This window comes from Dendrobates tinctorius, unplaced genomic scaffold, assembly GCF_039654945.1.
Source record: "Dendrobates tinctorius isolate UK_male_01 unplaced genomic scaffold, ASM3965494v1 ptg000098l, whole genome shotgun sequence".
NCBI lineage: Eukaryota > Metazoa > Chordata > Amphibia > Anura > Dendrobatidae > Dendrobates > Dendrobates tinctorius.
The window spans coordinates 907839-922496 of NW_027361766.1; the positions used below are offsets into that span (position 1 = coordinate 907839).

The following is a 14658-nucleotide window of genomic DNA, read 5'->3' on the forward strand; positions in this document are numbered from 1 at the left end:
TTTTCGTGTAAAAAACAAACAAACAAAAAAAAAGTGATATCTACAAGCCAGAAAAGAAACCATTACTTTAAAAAAACAAACAAAACAGAATAACGAAATCTTCAAAACAATAAAGAAAAAATTTCTTTAAACAAAAAACTGTAGCGAAATCTACAAGACTAAAAAGAAAAAATTAAATACAAGAAAAACTTGTGAAATCTAAAAGACAAAAAATAAATTACTTAAAAACAACTCAAACACAAATGATTCAGGGCTTTTAATTTTCCTGATTTAAAGGGAAGGTGCCGTGTTTTTTCATAATTTAATGTAAAAAAGAAAATGGTTTAAAAAGATATTGTCCCCTAAGCTTGACTCAGTGGTGTGTGTTTTTTTTTTTTTTTTTTTTTTTTTTTTTTTTTTTTTTTTTTAAACTATTAATGCAGCCACTGGGGGCTGCCATCTTAACTTTCTCGCTGCTGAACGACACTTTCCATGCTCATTTACGGCAGTCCCTGAGCATAAGAGACAAGAGTCGGCTCCCGACCCCTATCTGTATCATTGCAGCTGCATCAGGAGTGAACTGGGCACGCCTCTGTGGGCAGTTCAATTCACAGCTGTAGGTGTGGCCAGGCGCCATCTTATTAGAGCCCAGTGCTTTCCTTTTAGCTCCATTTACACTCTATTGCAAGCCCTGGATGCTGTACTGTTCCAGCATAACGGCTTGGATGTTCACTCTGCACATACCAGCTGCAGGAGAGGATACAGGACGAGCTCCTGGAGACCGAGCTGCTCTTTCCAAAACACCCGACCAGCTGCTGCTCCTGCAAAACATAGGAGGAGCTGCTCCCTGCTCTTTCAAAACACTTTGCAATCTGCTGGACATCTAATCCTCTCCTGTGTGATACTGACTGCTGAGCTGTGTATCTAATCCTATCCTGTTAGTCTGCTGATCTGGGTATCTAATCCTATTCTGTGATACTGACAAATGAGCCGTGTATCTAATCCTATCCTGTGTGATACTGTCTGCTGAGCCTTGTATCTATTCCTATCCCGTGTGGTACTGACTGCTGAGCCATGTATCTAATCCTATCCCGTGTGATACTGCTCTCCTGAAATACTCTGTGCTGCTGTCACCCTGCTGGTTTTATGTGTGATCTACATGGTGGTAGTGTATGATCTATATGGCGGTATTATGTGTGAAGTATATGGCAGTATTATGTGAGAACACTATGGCAGTATTATCTTCTAAAAGTGGACCCATTCTAGGGTGGTTCTGGCTGAGCACCTGCACACGGGTCAGGGGTAATAGTTAGGTGCAGTCAGGGGAGGGCTGGGGAGGCAGCTGAAGAGAGGGGTCTCATTTTTATCGTTACTGTATGGCTACATTTCCCCCCATCCTGCTTCCCAGGGTCATCCCGGACTGCACCTGTCGCCTCGCTTTCACACATCGCCAGGACAGGATCTGAGGAGGGGAATGGGGTCTTTGCATGCAAAGTCTGGATCAGAACAGGCCATCAATCAGCAGAAATGTTTCCTGGATTTCTGTGGTGCTCTCACCCTGCTCCTCCCCCATATATCTCCCTCTGTGCCCCCCATAGACCAGCACACTGCTCTCCTGAAATACTCTGTGCTGCTGTCACCCTGCTCCCAGAATCCTTGCTGCCTGCCATTCTCGGTGACCGAAGACCCCATTCCTCACCGCAGATCCTGTCCTGGCGATGTGTGAAAGCGAGGCGACAGGGGCCTGATGTATGGTGGAAGGAGCAGGGTGACAGCAGCACAGAGTATTTCAGGAGAGCAGTGTGCTGGTCTATGGGGGGCACCCTGTTCGGTGCCAGGGATTGTACATAGAGCGCTGTGTTTTATACACATGGATGGACCGTCTTCTTGTCTGCTCCACAGAAATCCAGGAAACATTTCTGCTGATTGATGACCTGTTCCGATCCAGACTTTACATGCAAAGACAGTCAGTAACATTGCAGGCCCATCAAAATGGCTGCTCACTGTGTTCCTAAATGTCATCCTCTTTTCCCTTAGCAAACACCCAGAAGGGGAGGAGTGGAGTGACATCACACCCATGTCAGCAGATTCCACCCATAATTACTGCAGGGCAGTAATGGGAGCTAGTTGTACACTAGGTTTTTGTGCCAAATTTCAGTAGCTGCTCCCCCTAGTGATTACAAGTGGAAATGCCAAACTTTTTACAATTACTTTTCATATTTTACATAATTAAAAACAAATAATATTTTTTTAAGAAAATGTAAACATTAATTCTTTACATTTTTTCAATTGCTGAAAAAAATGTTTTTGGATGGCACCTTCCCTTTAAAGATCTGTAAGCGAGGCCTGCGAGGAGATTTTGGGTGTGTGCACACGCTGCTGATTCTGCTGCGGTTCCGCAGTGCAGACAGTACGGATTTTTCCTCGCGGTTTTGAAACCGCAGAAAGAATTGACATGTCAATTCTTTCTGCGGATTCCGCTGCGTTTTGCCATCTCCTCCATTGTGGAGATGAAAAACCGCAGGGCAAAACCGCAGGTCTTTTGACCTGCAGATTTACCTGCACATTTTACAAAATCCGCGTGGCCAAATCCGCACTGCAATCCGCAGCGTGTGCACGTACCCTTTGGCTCTTAAGCCAGCAGAATTGTGAATGCAGCTCTGGAGTATGTCAGTCTTCTAGAAGTAGTGTTTTTATGATGATTTTCAAATTTTTTTTTATTTTTTTAAATTATTTTTGTAACAAAGCAGGAAACGTGCGTTCTAAGGCAGATATATACTCGTGTCAATGGAAACAAAAGGATGGGATGTTTGATTTTTAGATTGCCGTACCCTGATCTTCCCGGGGAGAGTCGGGAGGCTCCATATACATGTGTAGGAGACTTTGAGGTGCCACAGTAGTACTGGGGAGTGGATGGCTCAGGGATAAATGTCTCATATAAGTTAAAGTGCATTGCTTTCCTGAGGGGTTTCCTTATTTCTGCAGTTGGTATTTTTGACCTCCAATGGCTGCTGGTTACTTGAGGTGACAATTCTATCATGTCTGAATTGTTGCATAAAATTGAGACTCATTGTGCAGCTCCTTGCAGCAAATTGCTTGGAATTACCTTTAGTTTTTGAAGTATTAAGCCCTCTCCTCCCCCACACAGTGGAGCCAGGTTATGCTTCATACTTGTCACTTCTCCAGTCTAGCTCTTGTTGCTGTACGGCACATATATTTGTCTGCTTCCTGCACAGAGCGCTGCAGAGACTGCACACTATTCTCCGTGTGGCCTCATGCACTGATCAGACATCTGGTTCTAGTTAATCCCTATTAAGAGGGCTTTCAGGTATCTCGGCCTGCTGAAGGTTTAGCCGCTGTCTGCCAGAAGCTTTAGGCTGTGTGCCCACTTAGCGATTTTTAAGCGTTTTTGCCGCGATTTTCGGCGCAAAAACGCAGCGAACACGTTTAGAAATCGTGTACAGAACGCCCCCCATGCATTCCTATGGCATTCCACACATGCTGTGCTAATGCTGCGCTTTTTTCCGCGGCGTAATCGCATCGCGGAAAAAATCGCAGCATGCTCATTTTTTGTGCGGAATCGCAAAGAATTGCCACGATTCCGCACCCATAGGAATGCATGAGAATCGCTTACTTCCCGCATGTGGCTATGCCCACCATGCGGGAAGTTAAGCGTCTCATGTGCGGTTGGTACCCACGGTGTGGAGGAGAGGAGACTGTCCTCCAGGCCCTGGGTACCATACCCCTGTAAAAAAAAAAAGAATAAAAAAATACAAAATCGGGGTATATTTACCTTCCGGCGTCCCGCGCTGCATTTCCGGCCTAAGCGTTCCCAGTAATGCCTTGCGACACGGTCCTGTGATGACGTCGTCTCGCGTGACTCTAGCGGTCTTGCGAGATCGCTATAGCAACGCGAGACTACGTCATCACAGGTCTCGCAAGGCATTACGGGGAACGCTGAGGCCTGGGTTGGCAGCGCGGGACGCCGGAAGGTAAATATACCCCGATTTTTTTTTTTATTTTTTTTTTTTAGCATTTTAACATTCTATCTTTTACTATTGAGGCCGCATAGGCGGCCTCAATAGTAAAAACCTGCTCACTCTTGTCAAACACTATGTTTGACGAGTGTGACCAACCTGTCAATCACTTTCCAAGCGACGCTTCAAATCGCTTGGAAAGTGCTTGAATATCGCAAACATAATCGCGGAAAAAAACGCGTGATTTCTGGGAAGGAGTCCGGTTTTTGGTGTGCGTTTTAACACGCAACGTGGGCACATAGCCTAAGGGTGTGTGCTCACGCTGCGGAATCTGCTGCGGATTCATCCTCGCGGATTTTGCAAAATCCGCAGATAAATCCGCAGGTCAAAAGACCTGCGGATTATCCTGCGGTTTCACCATCTCCACAATGGAGGAGATGGGAAACCGCTGCGGAATCCGCAGAAAGAATTGACATGTGAGTTCTTTCTGCGGTTTAGAAACCGCAGATAATCCGCGCGGAAAATTCCGCAGCGTCTGCACAACGGTTTCCATTTCCCATTGGGAATAATGGTACAGTACACCCGCGGCGTGTGCACACACCCATACATTGTTCTGTAGAGACTGTAAGCAGAGCTTTCTGCCCCCGATACCTTGCCGCACACTTAGCTATTGTTACCCCAGCCCCATTCCTTACTTTACTACATATAGATACAGCGTTAAGACAGCTCAGTATGGCCAGAGGTCTGCAATGAATGTTTTATTTGTTCCATGTGAAAAGTGGCTGGTAATTGAAAATATCATGAAAGGAGCAGACTGGTACGTAGCCTCTGGCTACTGCTCTGATATCCCGTATCCTCTAGTTTTGATCGATAAGAAGACTTTTTCCTAAAAGTCTTACTATGACTTGTCTCGGGTGACTTCCAGATCAAGTAGCGGGGCGCAAAAAAGATCAGATTTTCCACTAGGCAGTTGTTCAAAAGGAGTAGATGGGAACTGCTTTGTTCTATGCAGGAAATGTAATAGATATATATTTTTTTTTTTCTCTATCTCTAGTTATAGAATGAAAAAGCTCTTCGTTCTAGATATATTTAGTCTCCGCCATCCCAGGCTTTCTGATAGCTGTAGCTTGTACTGGACCACAACAGGGAGGAATGACACTGAGGAGTTCACAAAAGCAACAGCACTTCAGATATCAGAATGCACGTTCAGAATCCATAGGAAATTCCTGATAGGAAAAATGTATACCACAAAATCAAGAAAAACAGCATCCAATCCGGGAGAAAAAACAAAAATATTTAGCATTAGGGCAAAATAAAGATAAGAAGCATTTTTGTTTTTTCAACTGGATTGGATGCTGTTCTTCTTGATTTTCTGACACTGAGGAGATGTCAATCAGGCCGAGTGGGCGGAGATCATATTAAAACTTTTACATGGCTGTTCTGACATGGGTGCATCATCGAGTCAAAATGATCTATTTGGCAATGTATGATTGTCTGTGAGGTCTGGTGACAGATGTGCTTTAGCATGGTCAAATTGATCTCTACATGATACTGGTAATATTGAGCAGAGATGGGCGAGCCCGAACAGTAAAGTTAGGCGTCCGTACCGAACACCTGCTGTTTGGGCACGAACACCGCACATGGACTTCACCAGGAAGTCCGTGTTACTGTTCAGGTTCGACTGCCCAGACATCGGGTATTTGTATTTTTAGCGTTTTTTTACCGCGGTTTTCACTATAAAACCGCTAAAAATAAGCTGCACAGTCATTTCTATGGATTTTGCACTTTTTGTGCACATTGATGCGTTTTTTACCGTGAAAAAGCCGCATCGCGGTAAACGCAGCATGCACATTAATTTTGCGGATTTTTCCGCGGTTTAGGCTTCTCCCAAGCTTTTAGAAACCGCTGCGGAAAAAAACGCATCAAAACCGCGCAAAAAACGCCGCGGAAAAATAGTTGCAGTATCTGGGAAGGGATTCAGGTTTTTGAGCAGAAATTTTCTGCAACGTGTGCACTTAGCCTAAGTGTTTTATGACGAAGCCTGGTTGTATGTCGTTGGTGTATGGCTCGGCTCACCGTGTCCATTTTGGCATTGGATTTTTCTTTTGGAGCATATTTACAGGGTATTGCTCTTTTTAAATCCCTAACCATTCCTTCATTGAAGCTTATTATTTATGATGGTCATGGTATAGTATTCACCAGCTGGCTTGCTCTGAATTGTCACTCCTTAATGTAAGACTCCAACATTGTAAATCCTTTGACCCCAGCCTGGAATATCGCTCCTAAGAGAGTGGTAATGACTGGTGTGATCTGAAGTGTCACCACCTGAGCAGCAGATCCCTTCAGTTCTTGTCAGTAAATGTGTGTATTTGTGTGTGAGCCGGATGCTGAAACAGTAAAAGGTGGCAGATATTAATGTTTAGCGACTGTATCAGCCACATCATCTCATAGGTAATGCAGTATGTATGAGGCTGTAAAGTTGGCCCTGCATGTTATATAGCGGCGTGTTAGGCTGGACTCCTGGGCGCATGTGTGGGTGAAAGGCGATTCATGTTCTAATGGGTTTAATATTTCATTAGCCCAAAATCTCTGCTGGGAATCGGGGGTATCACACAGATTCAGCACTGATTTCATGACATCATTCCTGCCGTTCTGCTTGGTGAAATATTAATGAAGTCCCTTCGCTTACAGCATGTCAATAGCGAATGATGCAAACCAAGATCAATTTGCTCCTCTCGCACGCACTTAGCAGTAGCATTTAATTCCGCAGGCCGTTCCCTCTCCTCGCCCTATAAACAAACCACATTTGCATTAGAGATGTGTGAAAGCAGGAAATGGCAGGAGGAGAGGAAGAGTGAAAGCCCCGGGTGGAGGAGTGTGGCTCGCACAGTCTCATTATCACAGTAAAGATGGTAGCAGGAGAATCGCATGGAGCCTACGGAAACTGAGCAATACCTGGGCTTTCATGATGTGCATGCTTGGTGTTAGAGTTTAGATATTAGAGCGGCTACTGCTATTATTTTATCGGTTTTGAATATATTTAATATTTCTGATCAAATATTTTTGAACCAGTAGCAGACAAAAATAAATGACTAAAAATGTAACATTTTTCAAGGGAAGTTATTGGCAAATGTGTGTGTATAATATATATACTGTAATTACAAAGCATCAATGATTTAGAGAAGGTAAATGAAAGCTTTGCTATACGTGACTACCAGCAGGCTGCTCTGGAACAATGTCACTGGGCTACTAGTTTGGTCCTGTGATTGGATGCAGTGGTCATTTGTGTGTTCTCAAATGTTTCTCTGACACTCTTAGGGTATGTGCACACGCTCCGGATTCTGCTTCGGATCCGCAGCGGTTCTGGCCCTGCGGATCCGCAGCAGTTTTTGCTGCGGTGTACAGTACCTTTACATTCTATGGAAAACAAAAACCACAGTGCACACGGTGCAGATTTTTCCGCGCGGACTTGTGTATAAGCGGGGGGTACTTTCAGCCCAAGAGAATGGGCTGAAAAATCTCGGCTTATACATGAGTGTATGCGGTATATATTTTTCTTTGTTGGGCAATCACTTTAATAGAGCCCATTGCGTTTTGGCATTTGCGATCCATACACGGAATTTATATTTGATCAGTTTTGCTGCTCTAGCATTAGGTAAGGCCAATTGACGTGGAGTTGTACCAAGTCTCATCAAGGCACCCATATAGGGGCCATTCTGAAACTCTGGAGGTTTCCGATCACATTCCAAATCTGACAAGCAGAAAATGTGGCGTGATCCTAATGTTTTCTAAAGGAGAGCATCTCGAATATATGGTTTCAAATGACATGATTAATTAGCAGGAAAATAGTTGGCCTTGCCTTGGGTGACGTGTAAACCTACGGTGGTCACTAATACAGTGTACATTGCAATGCAGTGAGCATATTACTATTTTTCCAGGAGCTTGTTCTGTAGCACATGACTGATATTCAACTTTATTTTTCCGCTTTAGGGAGATCAGCCACAACTGGTTGACTATATCCAACAGCAGCCTGGTGCCTGAATTGTACTCGCTGCAGGAGGTGTAAGTGCAATATCATTTTATTTTTCTGCATAACTGCGTTGTGGGCGGATCAGGTTTATCGCATGAGTCAGGTGGGTAGATTTGGCACTGGCGTCACTTGTCACAACACTGCATCACAGCCCCGGGGCAGAGCGAGTGCAGACACCGCGGAAACTGCATTCGAGGGGAGTATAGGCTTTATTATTTATCGGGGACAAACATTTAGTTTAAGAAGGGGTTGTCCTAGTAGTGGATAACCTCTTTAACTTCTTAAAGACCAGAGGTATTTTTGGTTTTGCATTTTCATTTTCTCTGTCGTCTCATTGGGGGACACAGAAACCATGGGTGTGTGCTGCTGCCACTAGGAGGTTGACACTATGCATGAAAAAAAGTTGCTTTCGCAGTATACACCCCTCTGACAGGCTGTAGGACAATCAGTTTTGCTTAGTGTTAGATAGGAGGTGGACAGGGGTCTCTTGCAGACCCATGCCTACCTCAATGTGTGTCGTTCCTTTTCAGGTAACCATGGAGGGATACAGAGTAGATCGGCTACATCTGTATTCCCACACCGGGATTATGAGTAAGGCGTGTACTGCCACCCTGTATCCTCATGAATCCCACGGGCAGGACCCTAACCCCTAACACAGGACTCGTGTTCAGGTGATCGTATCTGGTCCTGCCCTTCGTCTCCCATCACACGCCCTCCAGAGCCTGATAGTCGAGTGAGACGCCCTGCAAAAAAGATTTGAGACAGCAATCTTTTCGTCAGGTAACTGCTCCCCGTCACGGGGGGAGCTGAAGGTAAAAGGCTGCAGCATTTTTTATTGGAAAAAAAAAAAATATAGAGAAGCTCTTTTTCTTGCATTTATGGAGGCGATCACTGTTACCCTGTGCTTACAGCCTGTGGCTCTAACTTATTTTAAGAGCTGGTACCTGCTTCCAAGCACTTATGGAATGCAGATTACACGCAGCCTCCAATCCTTCCTCCACGGCGGCATTATACTCCTTGGCTCCAGCTGTCATCCAGCATGCGCGCGTCAGATCCCAGCTTACGGGGTAGGCTCAGCCCTCCGGGGTCCTCTTCCGGGACCAGCGCCATCTTGGTGCTCCAGGAAGTCCGGGGCTGGCCCTGCCCACAGGTTCCAGACGGGGCTAGAGGGCGGTTCATATCTATCTCTCTCTCTGCTGTGGTGGGGACAGGACGTGGGATGTGAGTACTGCACTACAGTTGTTACTCCCTCACTCCGCTCTTTACCGAGGGTCGACAACCATCGTTAAATATTGTGTATGTACCTCATGAAATAACAAGCTTCCTTCGGGTACTCCTCAGTCTGCTCAGAACGCAGCAGACCCACTGCTAAAGAGCAGGTGCAGCCTCTCCCAGAATCAGGTGAGGCATTTTTAGACACACGCTCGGAGGAGGGTTCTGAGTACGGGCCAGAACAGCCTAGGGCGTCAAGGATATGGTCCAGGACCTCATTGCTGCAGTCAATGAGACCTTAACATTAAGGACGCCACATCGAAGCCGGATGATCAGGCTCTCTCATTTAAGCGGCATAGGTCCCCCTCCAGGGTCTTTGCCACTCACAGGGATTTTGAGGAGGTGCTGGCCAGGGAAAGGGAAAACCCAACCAGGCAGTTTCAGAGGGGAAACCGTTTTGGGATCTCACTACCAACTGGACCTCCTCCCCTTCGGTGGATCCACCAGTGTCCAGACTCTCTACCAAAACAGTCCCTCCACTCACCAGTGGGGCACCCCTGGAGGATCCCAATGATAGGAGGGTAGAATCCCTGGCAAGATCCACCTTTTGAGGCAGCAGCCGCTACATTGTGTCCGGCCTTCGCCTCAGCCTGGGTAGCTAAGTCTGTTACAGACTGGGCCAAACAGCTTAGACAAGGCATATTGGCCGAGGCCCCGCCAGCAGAACTAGCGGAGTTCGCAGACCAAATCTCTCGGGTCAGGAAGTATATGGTATCGGCAGCTTGGACGCCGCATCCTGCACAGCCCAAGTATCCAGCAACAGGGTAGCCATCCGGCGAACAGTCTGGCTAAGGGCCTGGCAGGCTGATTTTTCCTCAAAGAGATCCCTAACCAATCTGCCTTTTCAGGATTCCTGGCTTTTTGGTCCAATGTTAGAGCAAATCATTAAAGATGCAACTGGGGGCATAAGCTTCCTTCTCCCTCAGGCCAGGTCTTGTTGATAGGTTTTCAAACGAAATGCCCAATCCTTTGGTCTCTTTCGTTGTGCCCCAGTGGCAGACGCCTATGCTCAGGGCCCACAGAGATCGCAGGCGCCTAGGACTGGAATAAGGTGTCTTTTCGGGCCTCTCCTTCATGGCACCCTCACAGTTCCCACAGCAGAGCTACCACGTCGGGGCCAGGTAGATCCTCTTCAGCCTAACGCCTATAGGGATTACAGCTCCCTTCCCAGTCCCTCTCCCACACTAGGGGGCCGCCTTCTCTTCTGCAGAGGTGTCTGGCGGAGTTCAGTAATGGATACCTGGGTAAGGGAGGTGGTAACCATAGGATGCAAGACAGACTTCAACGCTCTTCCGCGAGGCCGCTTTTTTCTGTCCCAACCACCAAGAGACGCTGCCATGGCCTCAGGTTTTTTTTGTGGCAATCAACTCTCTCCTCAGCGCAGGAGTTATCATCCCTGTTCCTGAGCAGGAGCGTTTTACAGACTTTACTCAAGCCTGTTTGTAATACCAAAAAAGGGATGGCTCGGTTCGTCCCATACTAGACCTCAAGAGATTAAACAAATGGGTCAGCCTACGCTACTTTAGGATGGAATTGATCCGGCCGGTGATTGCCTCTGGAGGATCAGGGATTCCTATGCTCCATAGATATTTGGGACGCCTACCTGCACAACCCCATTTTTCAGGGACATCAAAGATTTTTTGCGCTGCGCTGTCTAGTAGCAGCATTCCCAGTTGGTGGCCCTAACATTTGGACTGGCGATAGCCCCAGAATTTTTACAAAGATTATGGCAGCAATCGTAGCCATTTTAAGGGTCAGAGGTTAGTCCCATATCTCAACAATATTGTTGTCAAAGCACCCTCCTTCAATCAGGCTCAGGAAAACCTATCTGCGGTTCTAATCACGCTGTCCCGGTTTGGTTGGCTCTTCAACAGGGAAAGAATCCTGCCTTACGCCAACACAACGCCTAGAGTTCTTAGGGATGCTAATCGTCACCTGCCGCTCGAGGGTCTTTCTTCCCGAAAGGAAGTGGATTACTCTCCGGCAGGGAATTTTGCTCTCAGCTAGAATCCCGACTCCTATCCTTTCGCGCTGTCATAGTCCTGCGGAGGATGGTGGCAGCCTCAGAGGCGATACTCTTTGCCCTGTTCAGTTCCAGGATACTTAAGAGGGACACCCTCCTTCAGTGGTACACATCCGTCGCTTCACTGGATCGCCCCTTCCTCCCTCCCAGTCAGGCCAGGCAGTCCCTCAAGTGGTGACTGACCTCCTCCCTTTTTTATCTGGGGCGGTCCTTTGTCCCCCTGTCCAGTGGCAGGTGATAACTATGGATACCAGCTTCCTGGGCTGGGGTGCGGTATTCCGTCATCTAGCGGTTCAGGGGTGATGGTAGAGGCGAGAAACCTCACTGTCGATCAACATTCTAGAACCAGCCGTGGTCTTTCCAGCACTCCTACATTGGGAAGGATTGCCGCAAGGATCAGCCAGTCTGGATTCACACGGTCAATGCCACAGAAGTGGCATACATCAATCACCAGGGGGGAACCAGGAGTCCCCGGGCATCGGCAGAGGAATCAAGAACCTTCAGCTGGGCGGAAGCCGCGATTTCGGAAGTTTACATTCACGGCACAGACAACACGGCCTTCGACTTCCTCAGTCTGAAGGGGCTAGCGGCAGGAGAATGGTCCTTACATCAGGACGTGTTCCGTCAGATATGCCGGCTATGGGGGACTCCAGACGTGGACCTCCTGGCGTCGCGACAGAACAGAAGGGTCCAACAGTTTGTCTCGAAATACCGCAATCCTCTAGCAATAGGGGTCGATGCGCTGGTCATTCCCTGGACACAGTTCAGACTCCCTTACCTGTTCCCTCCCCTTCTGCCCAGACTGCTAAAGAAGATCAAGGCGAAAGGGGTGACGGTCATATTGATCGCCCCGTACTGGCCCAGGAGGGCCTGGTTCGCAGAAATGATCAATCTTCTCGCAAGCACCCCCTGGAGACTCCTCGACAGACCAGAGCTCCTGGCTCAGGGGCCATTTTACCACCCGAATTCTCGGTTGCTCAATTTGATGGCTTGGCCATCGAAACCACAATACTGAGAGCAGCGGGGTTTTTTTCGGACCGAGTCACTAATACAATGATCCAGGCTAGGAAGCCATCTTCAGGGTCTATTATCAAGCCTGGAAGGCTTATTTTGGCTGGTGTGAGTCTAATCACATCACACCTATACCCTGTTCCCTACCATCTGTCCTAGCCTTCCTCCAGGCAGGATTACATGCCGGTATTGCCCTAATTTCCCTGAAAGGCCAAGTATCTGGTCTCTATTCTTTTCCAACAGAATTTGGCCTCTCGCCTGCAGGTTAAGACCTTTCTTCAAAGGTGGCATGCAGCTTCTCCTTACAGATCCCCATTGGATCCATGGGATCTTGACCTGGTCTTGGAAGCCTTGACAAATTCACACTTGGAGCCCTCCGGGAAGCTCCCATATCCCTTGTGTCATGGAAGGTGGTATTTCTCATAGCCATCACCCCTATCAGGTGGTTTCAGAGTTGGTGGCCCTGTCCGGTCGCCTTCCATTTTGATTATGCACCAAAACAAGGTTGTTTTGCGGCTGCCTCCTACCTTCCTTCCCAAGGTGGTATCAGCCTTCCACCAGAACGAGGATATAATCCTACCGTCATTTTGCCCCAGCTCTTCCTCTGGAGCATTCTTTCAATAAGCTGGACCTGGCCAGGGCGATAAGGCTCTCTCTGACCAGGACTGCTCCTTTCAGGGAAGCAGACTCGCTCTTTGTCATTTCTAATGGGGTGGGAAGAGGCCTGCCGTCCTCTAAGGCAACAATCGCCCGCTGGATCAGAATGGCAATTCTGGAAGCCTACCAGGGCGGCACACCACAGGGCATCAGCCATGCGATTGTGCAAGGCAGCCACCTGGTCGTCCGTTCATACCTTTTCAAGGTTCCTACCCGTTCCATACCTATACTTCAGCGGACGCCAGCCTAGGCAGAAGAATTTCAGGCGGCAGTGGTGAGTTCTCTGACCTGAAGGATGTTTCTGTCTTCCACCCCAGGGACTGCTTTTGGACGTCCCACGGTTTGTGTCCCCCAATGAGACGAAAGAGAAAACAGGATTTTGGTTGCTTACCGTAAAATCTGTTTCTCAGTCTTCATTGGGGGACACAGCGCCCTCCCATGATTTTGTTATCTGTAATGATTATATGATGGACTTACCTGATGTCTCCTCCTACTGCTTTTTCACTAACTGATTGTCCTACAGCCTGTCGGAAGGGTGTATACTGCGGAGGCGGAGTTAACATTTTTTTCATGCATAGTGTCAACCTCCTAGTGGCAGCACACACCCACGGTTTGTGTCCCCCAATGAAAACTCTGAGAAACAGATTTTACGGTACGCAACCAAAATCCTTTTTTGCCTCCCCTTCTTTCCAGAGCCATAACTTTTTTATTTTTCCGTCAATGTGGCCATGTGAGGGCTTGTTTTTTGCGAGAAGAGTTGTACTTTTGAACGACACCATTAGTTTTACCATGTCGTGTACTACAAAACGGGAAAAAAATTCCAAGTGCGGTGAAATTGCAAAAAAAGTGCAATCCCACACTTGTTTTTTGCGTGGCTTTTTTGCTAGGTTCCCTAAATGCTAAAAGTGACCTGCCACTATGATTCTATAGGTAATTACGAGTTAATAGACACCAAACATGTTTGGAATTTTTTTTCACCACTTAGATAAAATAGAACCTAAATTTAAAGAAGAAAAAAAATTGTGCCATATTCCGATACCTGTAGCGTCTCCATTTTTCGTGCTCTCGGGTCGGGTGAGGGCTTTTTTTTTTGCACACTGAGCTGACGTTTTTAATGATACAATTTTGGTGCAAATACGATCTTTTGATCGCCTGTTATTGCACTTTAATGCAATGTCACAGCAACCAAATAACGTAATTCTGGCGTTTTGATTTTTCTTGCTACGCCATTTAGCAATCGGATTAATCTTTTCTTTTTATTGATCGGGCAATTCTGAACGTGGCGATACCTAATGTGTATTTTTTTTTCTTTTACTTTTGGCATGCTTCAATAGCCTAGAAGCATCCCATACTTGATTTGGCTCTGCTACTTATAGGCGATGAGCAGATCGCCTATATGTAGCTGAATTACTGCATTGCTATGAGCGCTGACCACCGGGTGGCGCCTATAGCAATGCGGCATCAACAACCATAGAGGTCTCCAGGAGACCTCTGGTTGTTATGCCACTGCATTGCTGGCCCCCAATCAAGTGACGGGGGTCAGCGGTGCGCGTGTTTCCGGCCTGGGGGCCGGAACTAGTTAATAAGCGCAGGTGGATCCCGATTCCACCTGCGCCTATTGCGGGCACATGTCAGCTGTTCAAAACAGCTGACATATCCCGGCTTTGATACAGGCTCACCGCCAGAGCCCACATCAAAGCGGGGGAGAC

General features: G+C 47.1%; 1 protein-coding gene across 2 annotated transcripts in view; it reads left to right on the top strand.

Annotated features, from left to right (window-relative positions):
• The window catches only part of LRIG2 (leucine rich repeats and immunoglobulin like domains 2), a 123682-nt gene that overhangs the window by 29162 nt on the left and 79862 nt on the right, over nucleotides 1–14658 (top strand). For both annotated transcript variants that reach the window (XM_073587053.1, XM_073587052.1), the window contains exon 2: nucleotides 7947–8018. In XM_073587053.1, the coding sequence (XP_073443154.1) occupies nucleotides 7947–8018 (72 nt within the window). The remainder of the gene's footprint in view (nucleotides 1–7946; nucleotides 8019–14658) is intronic.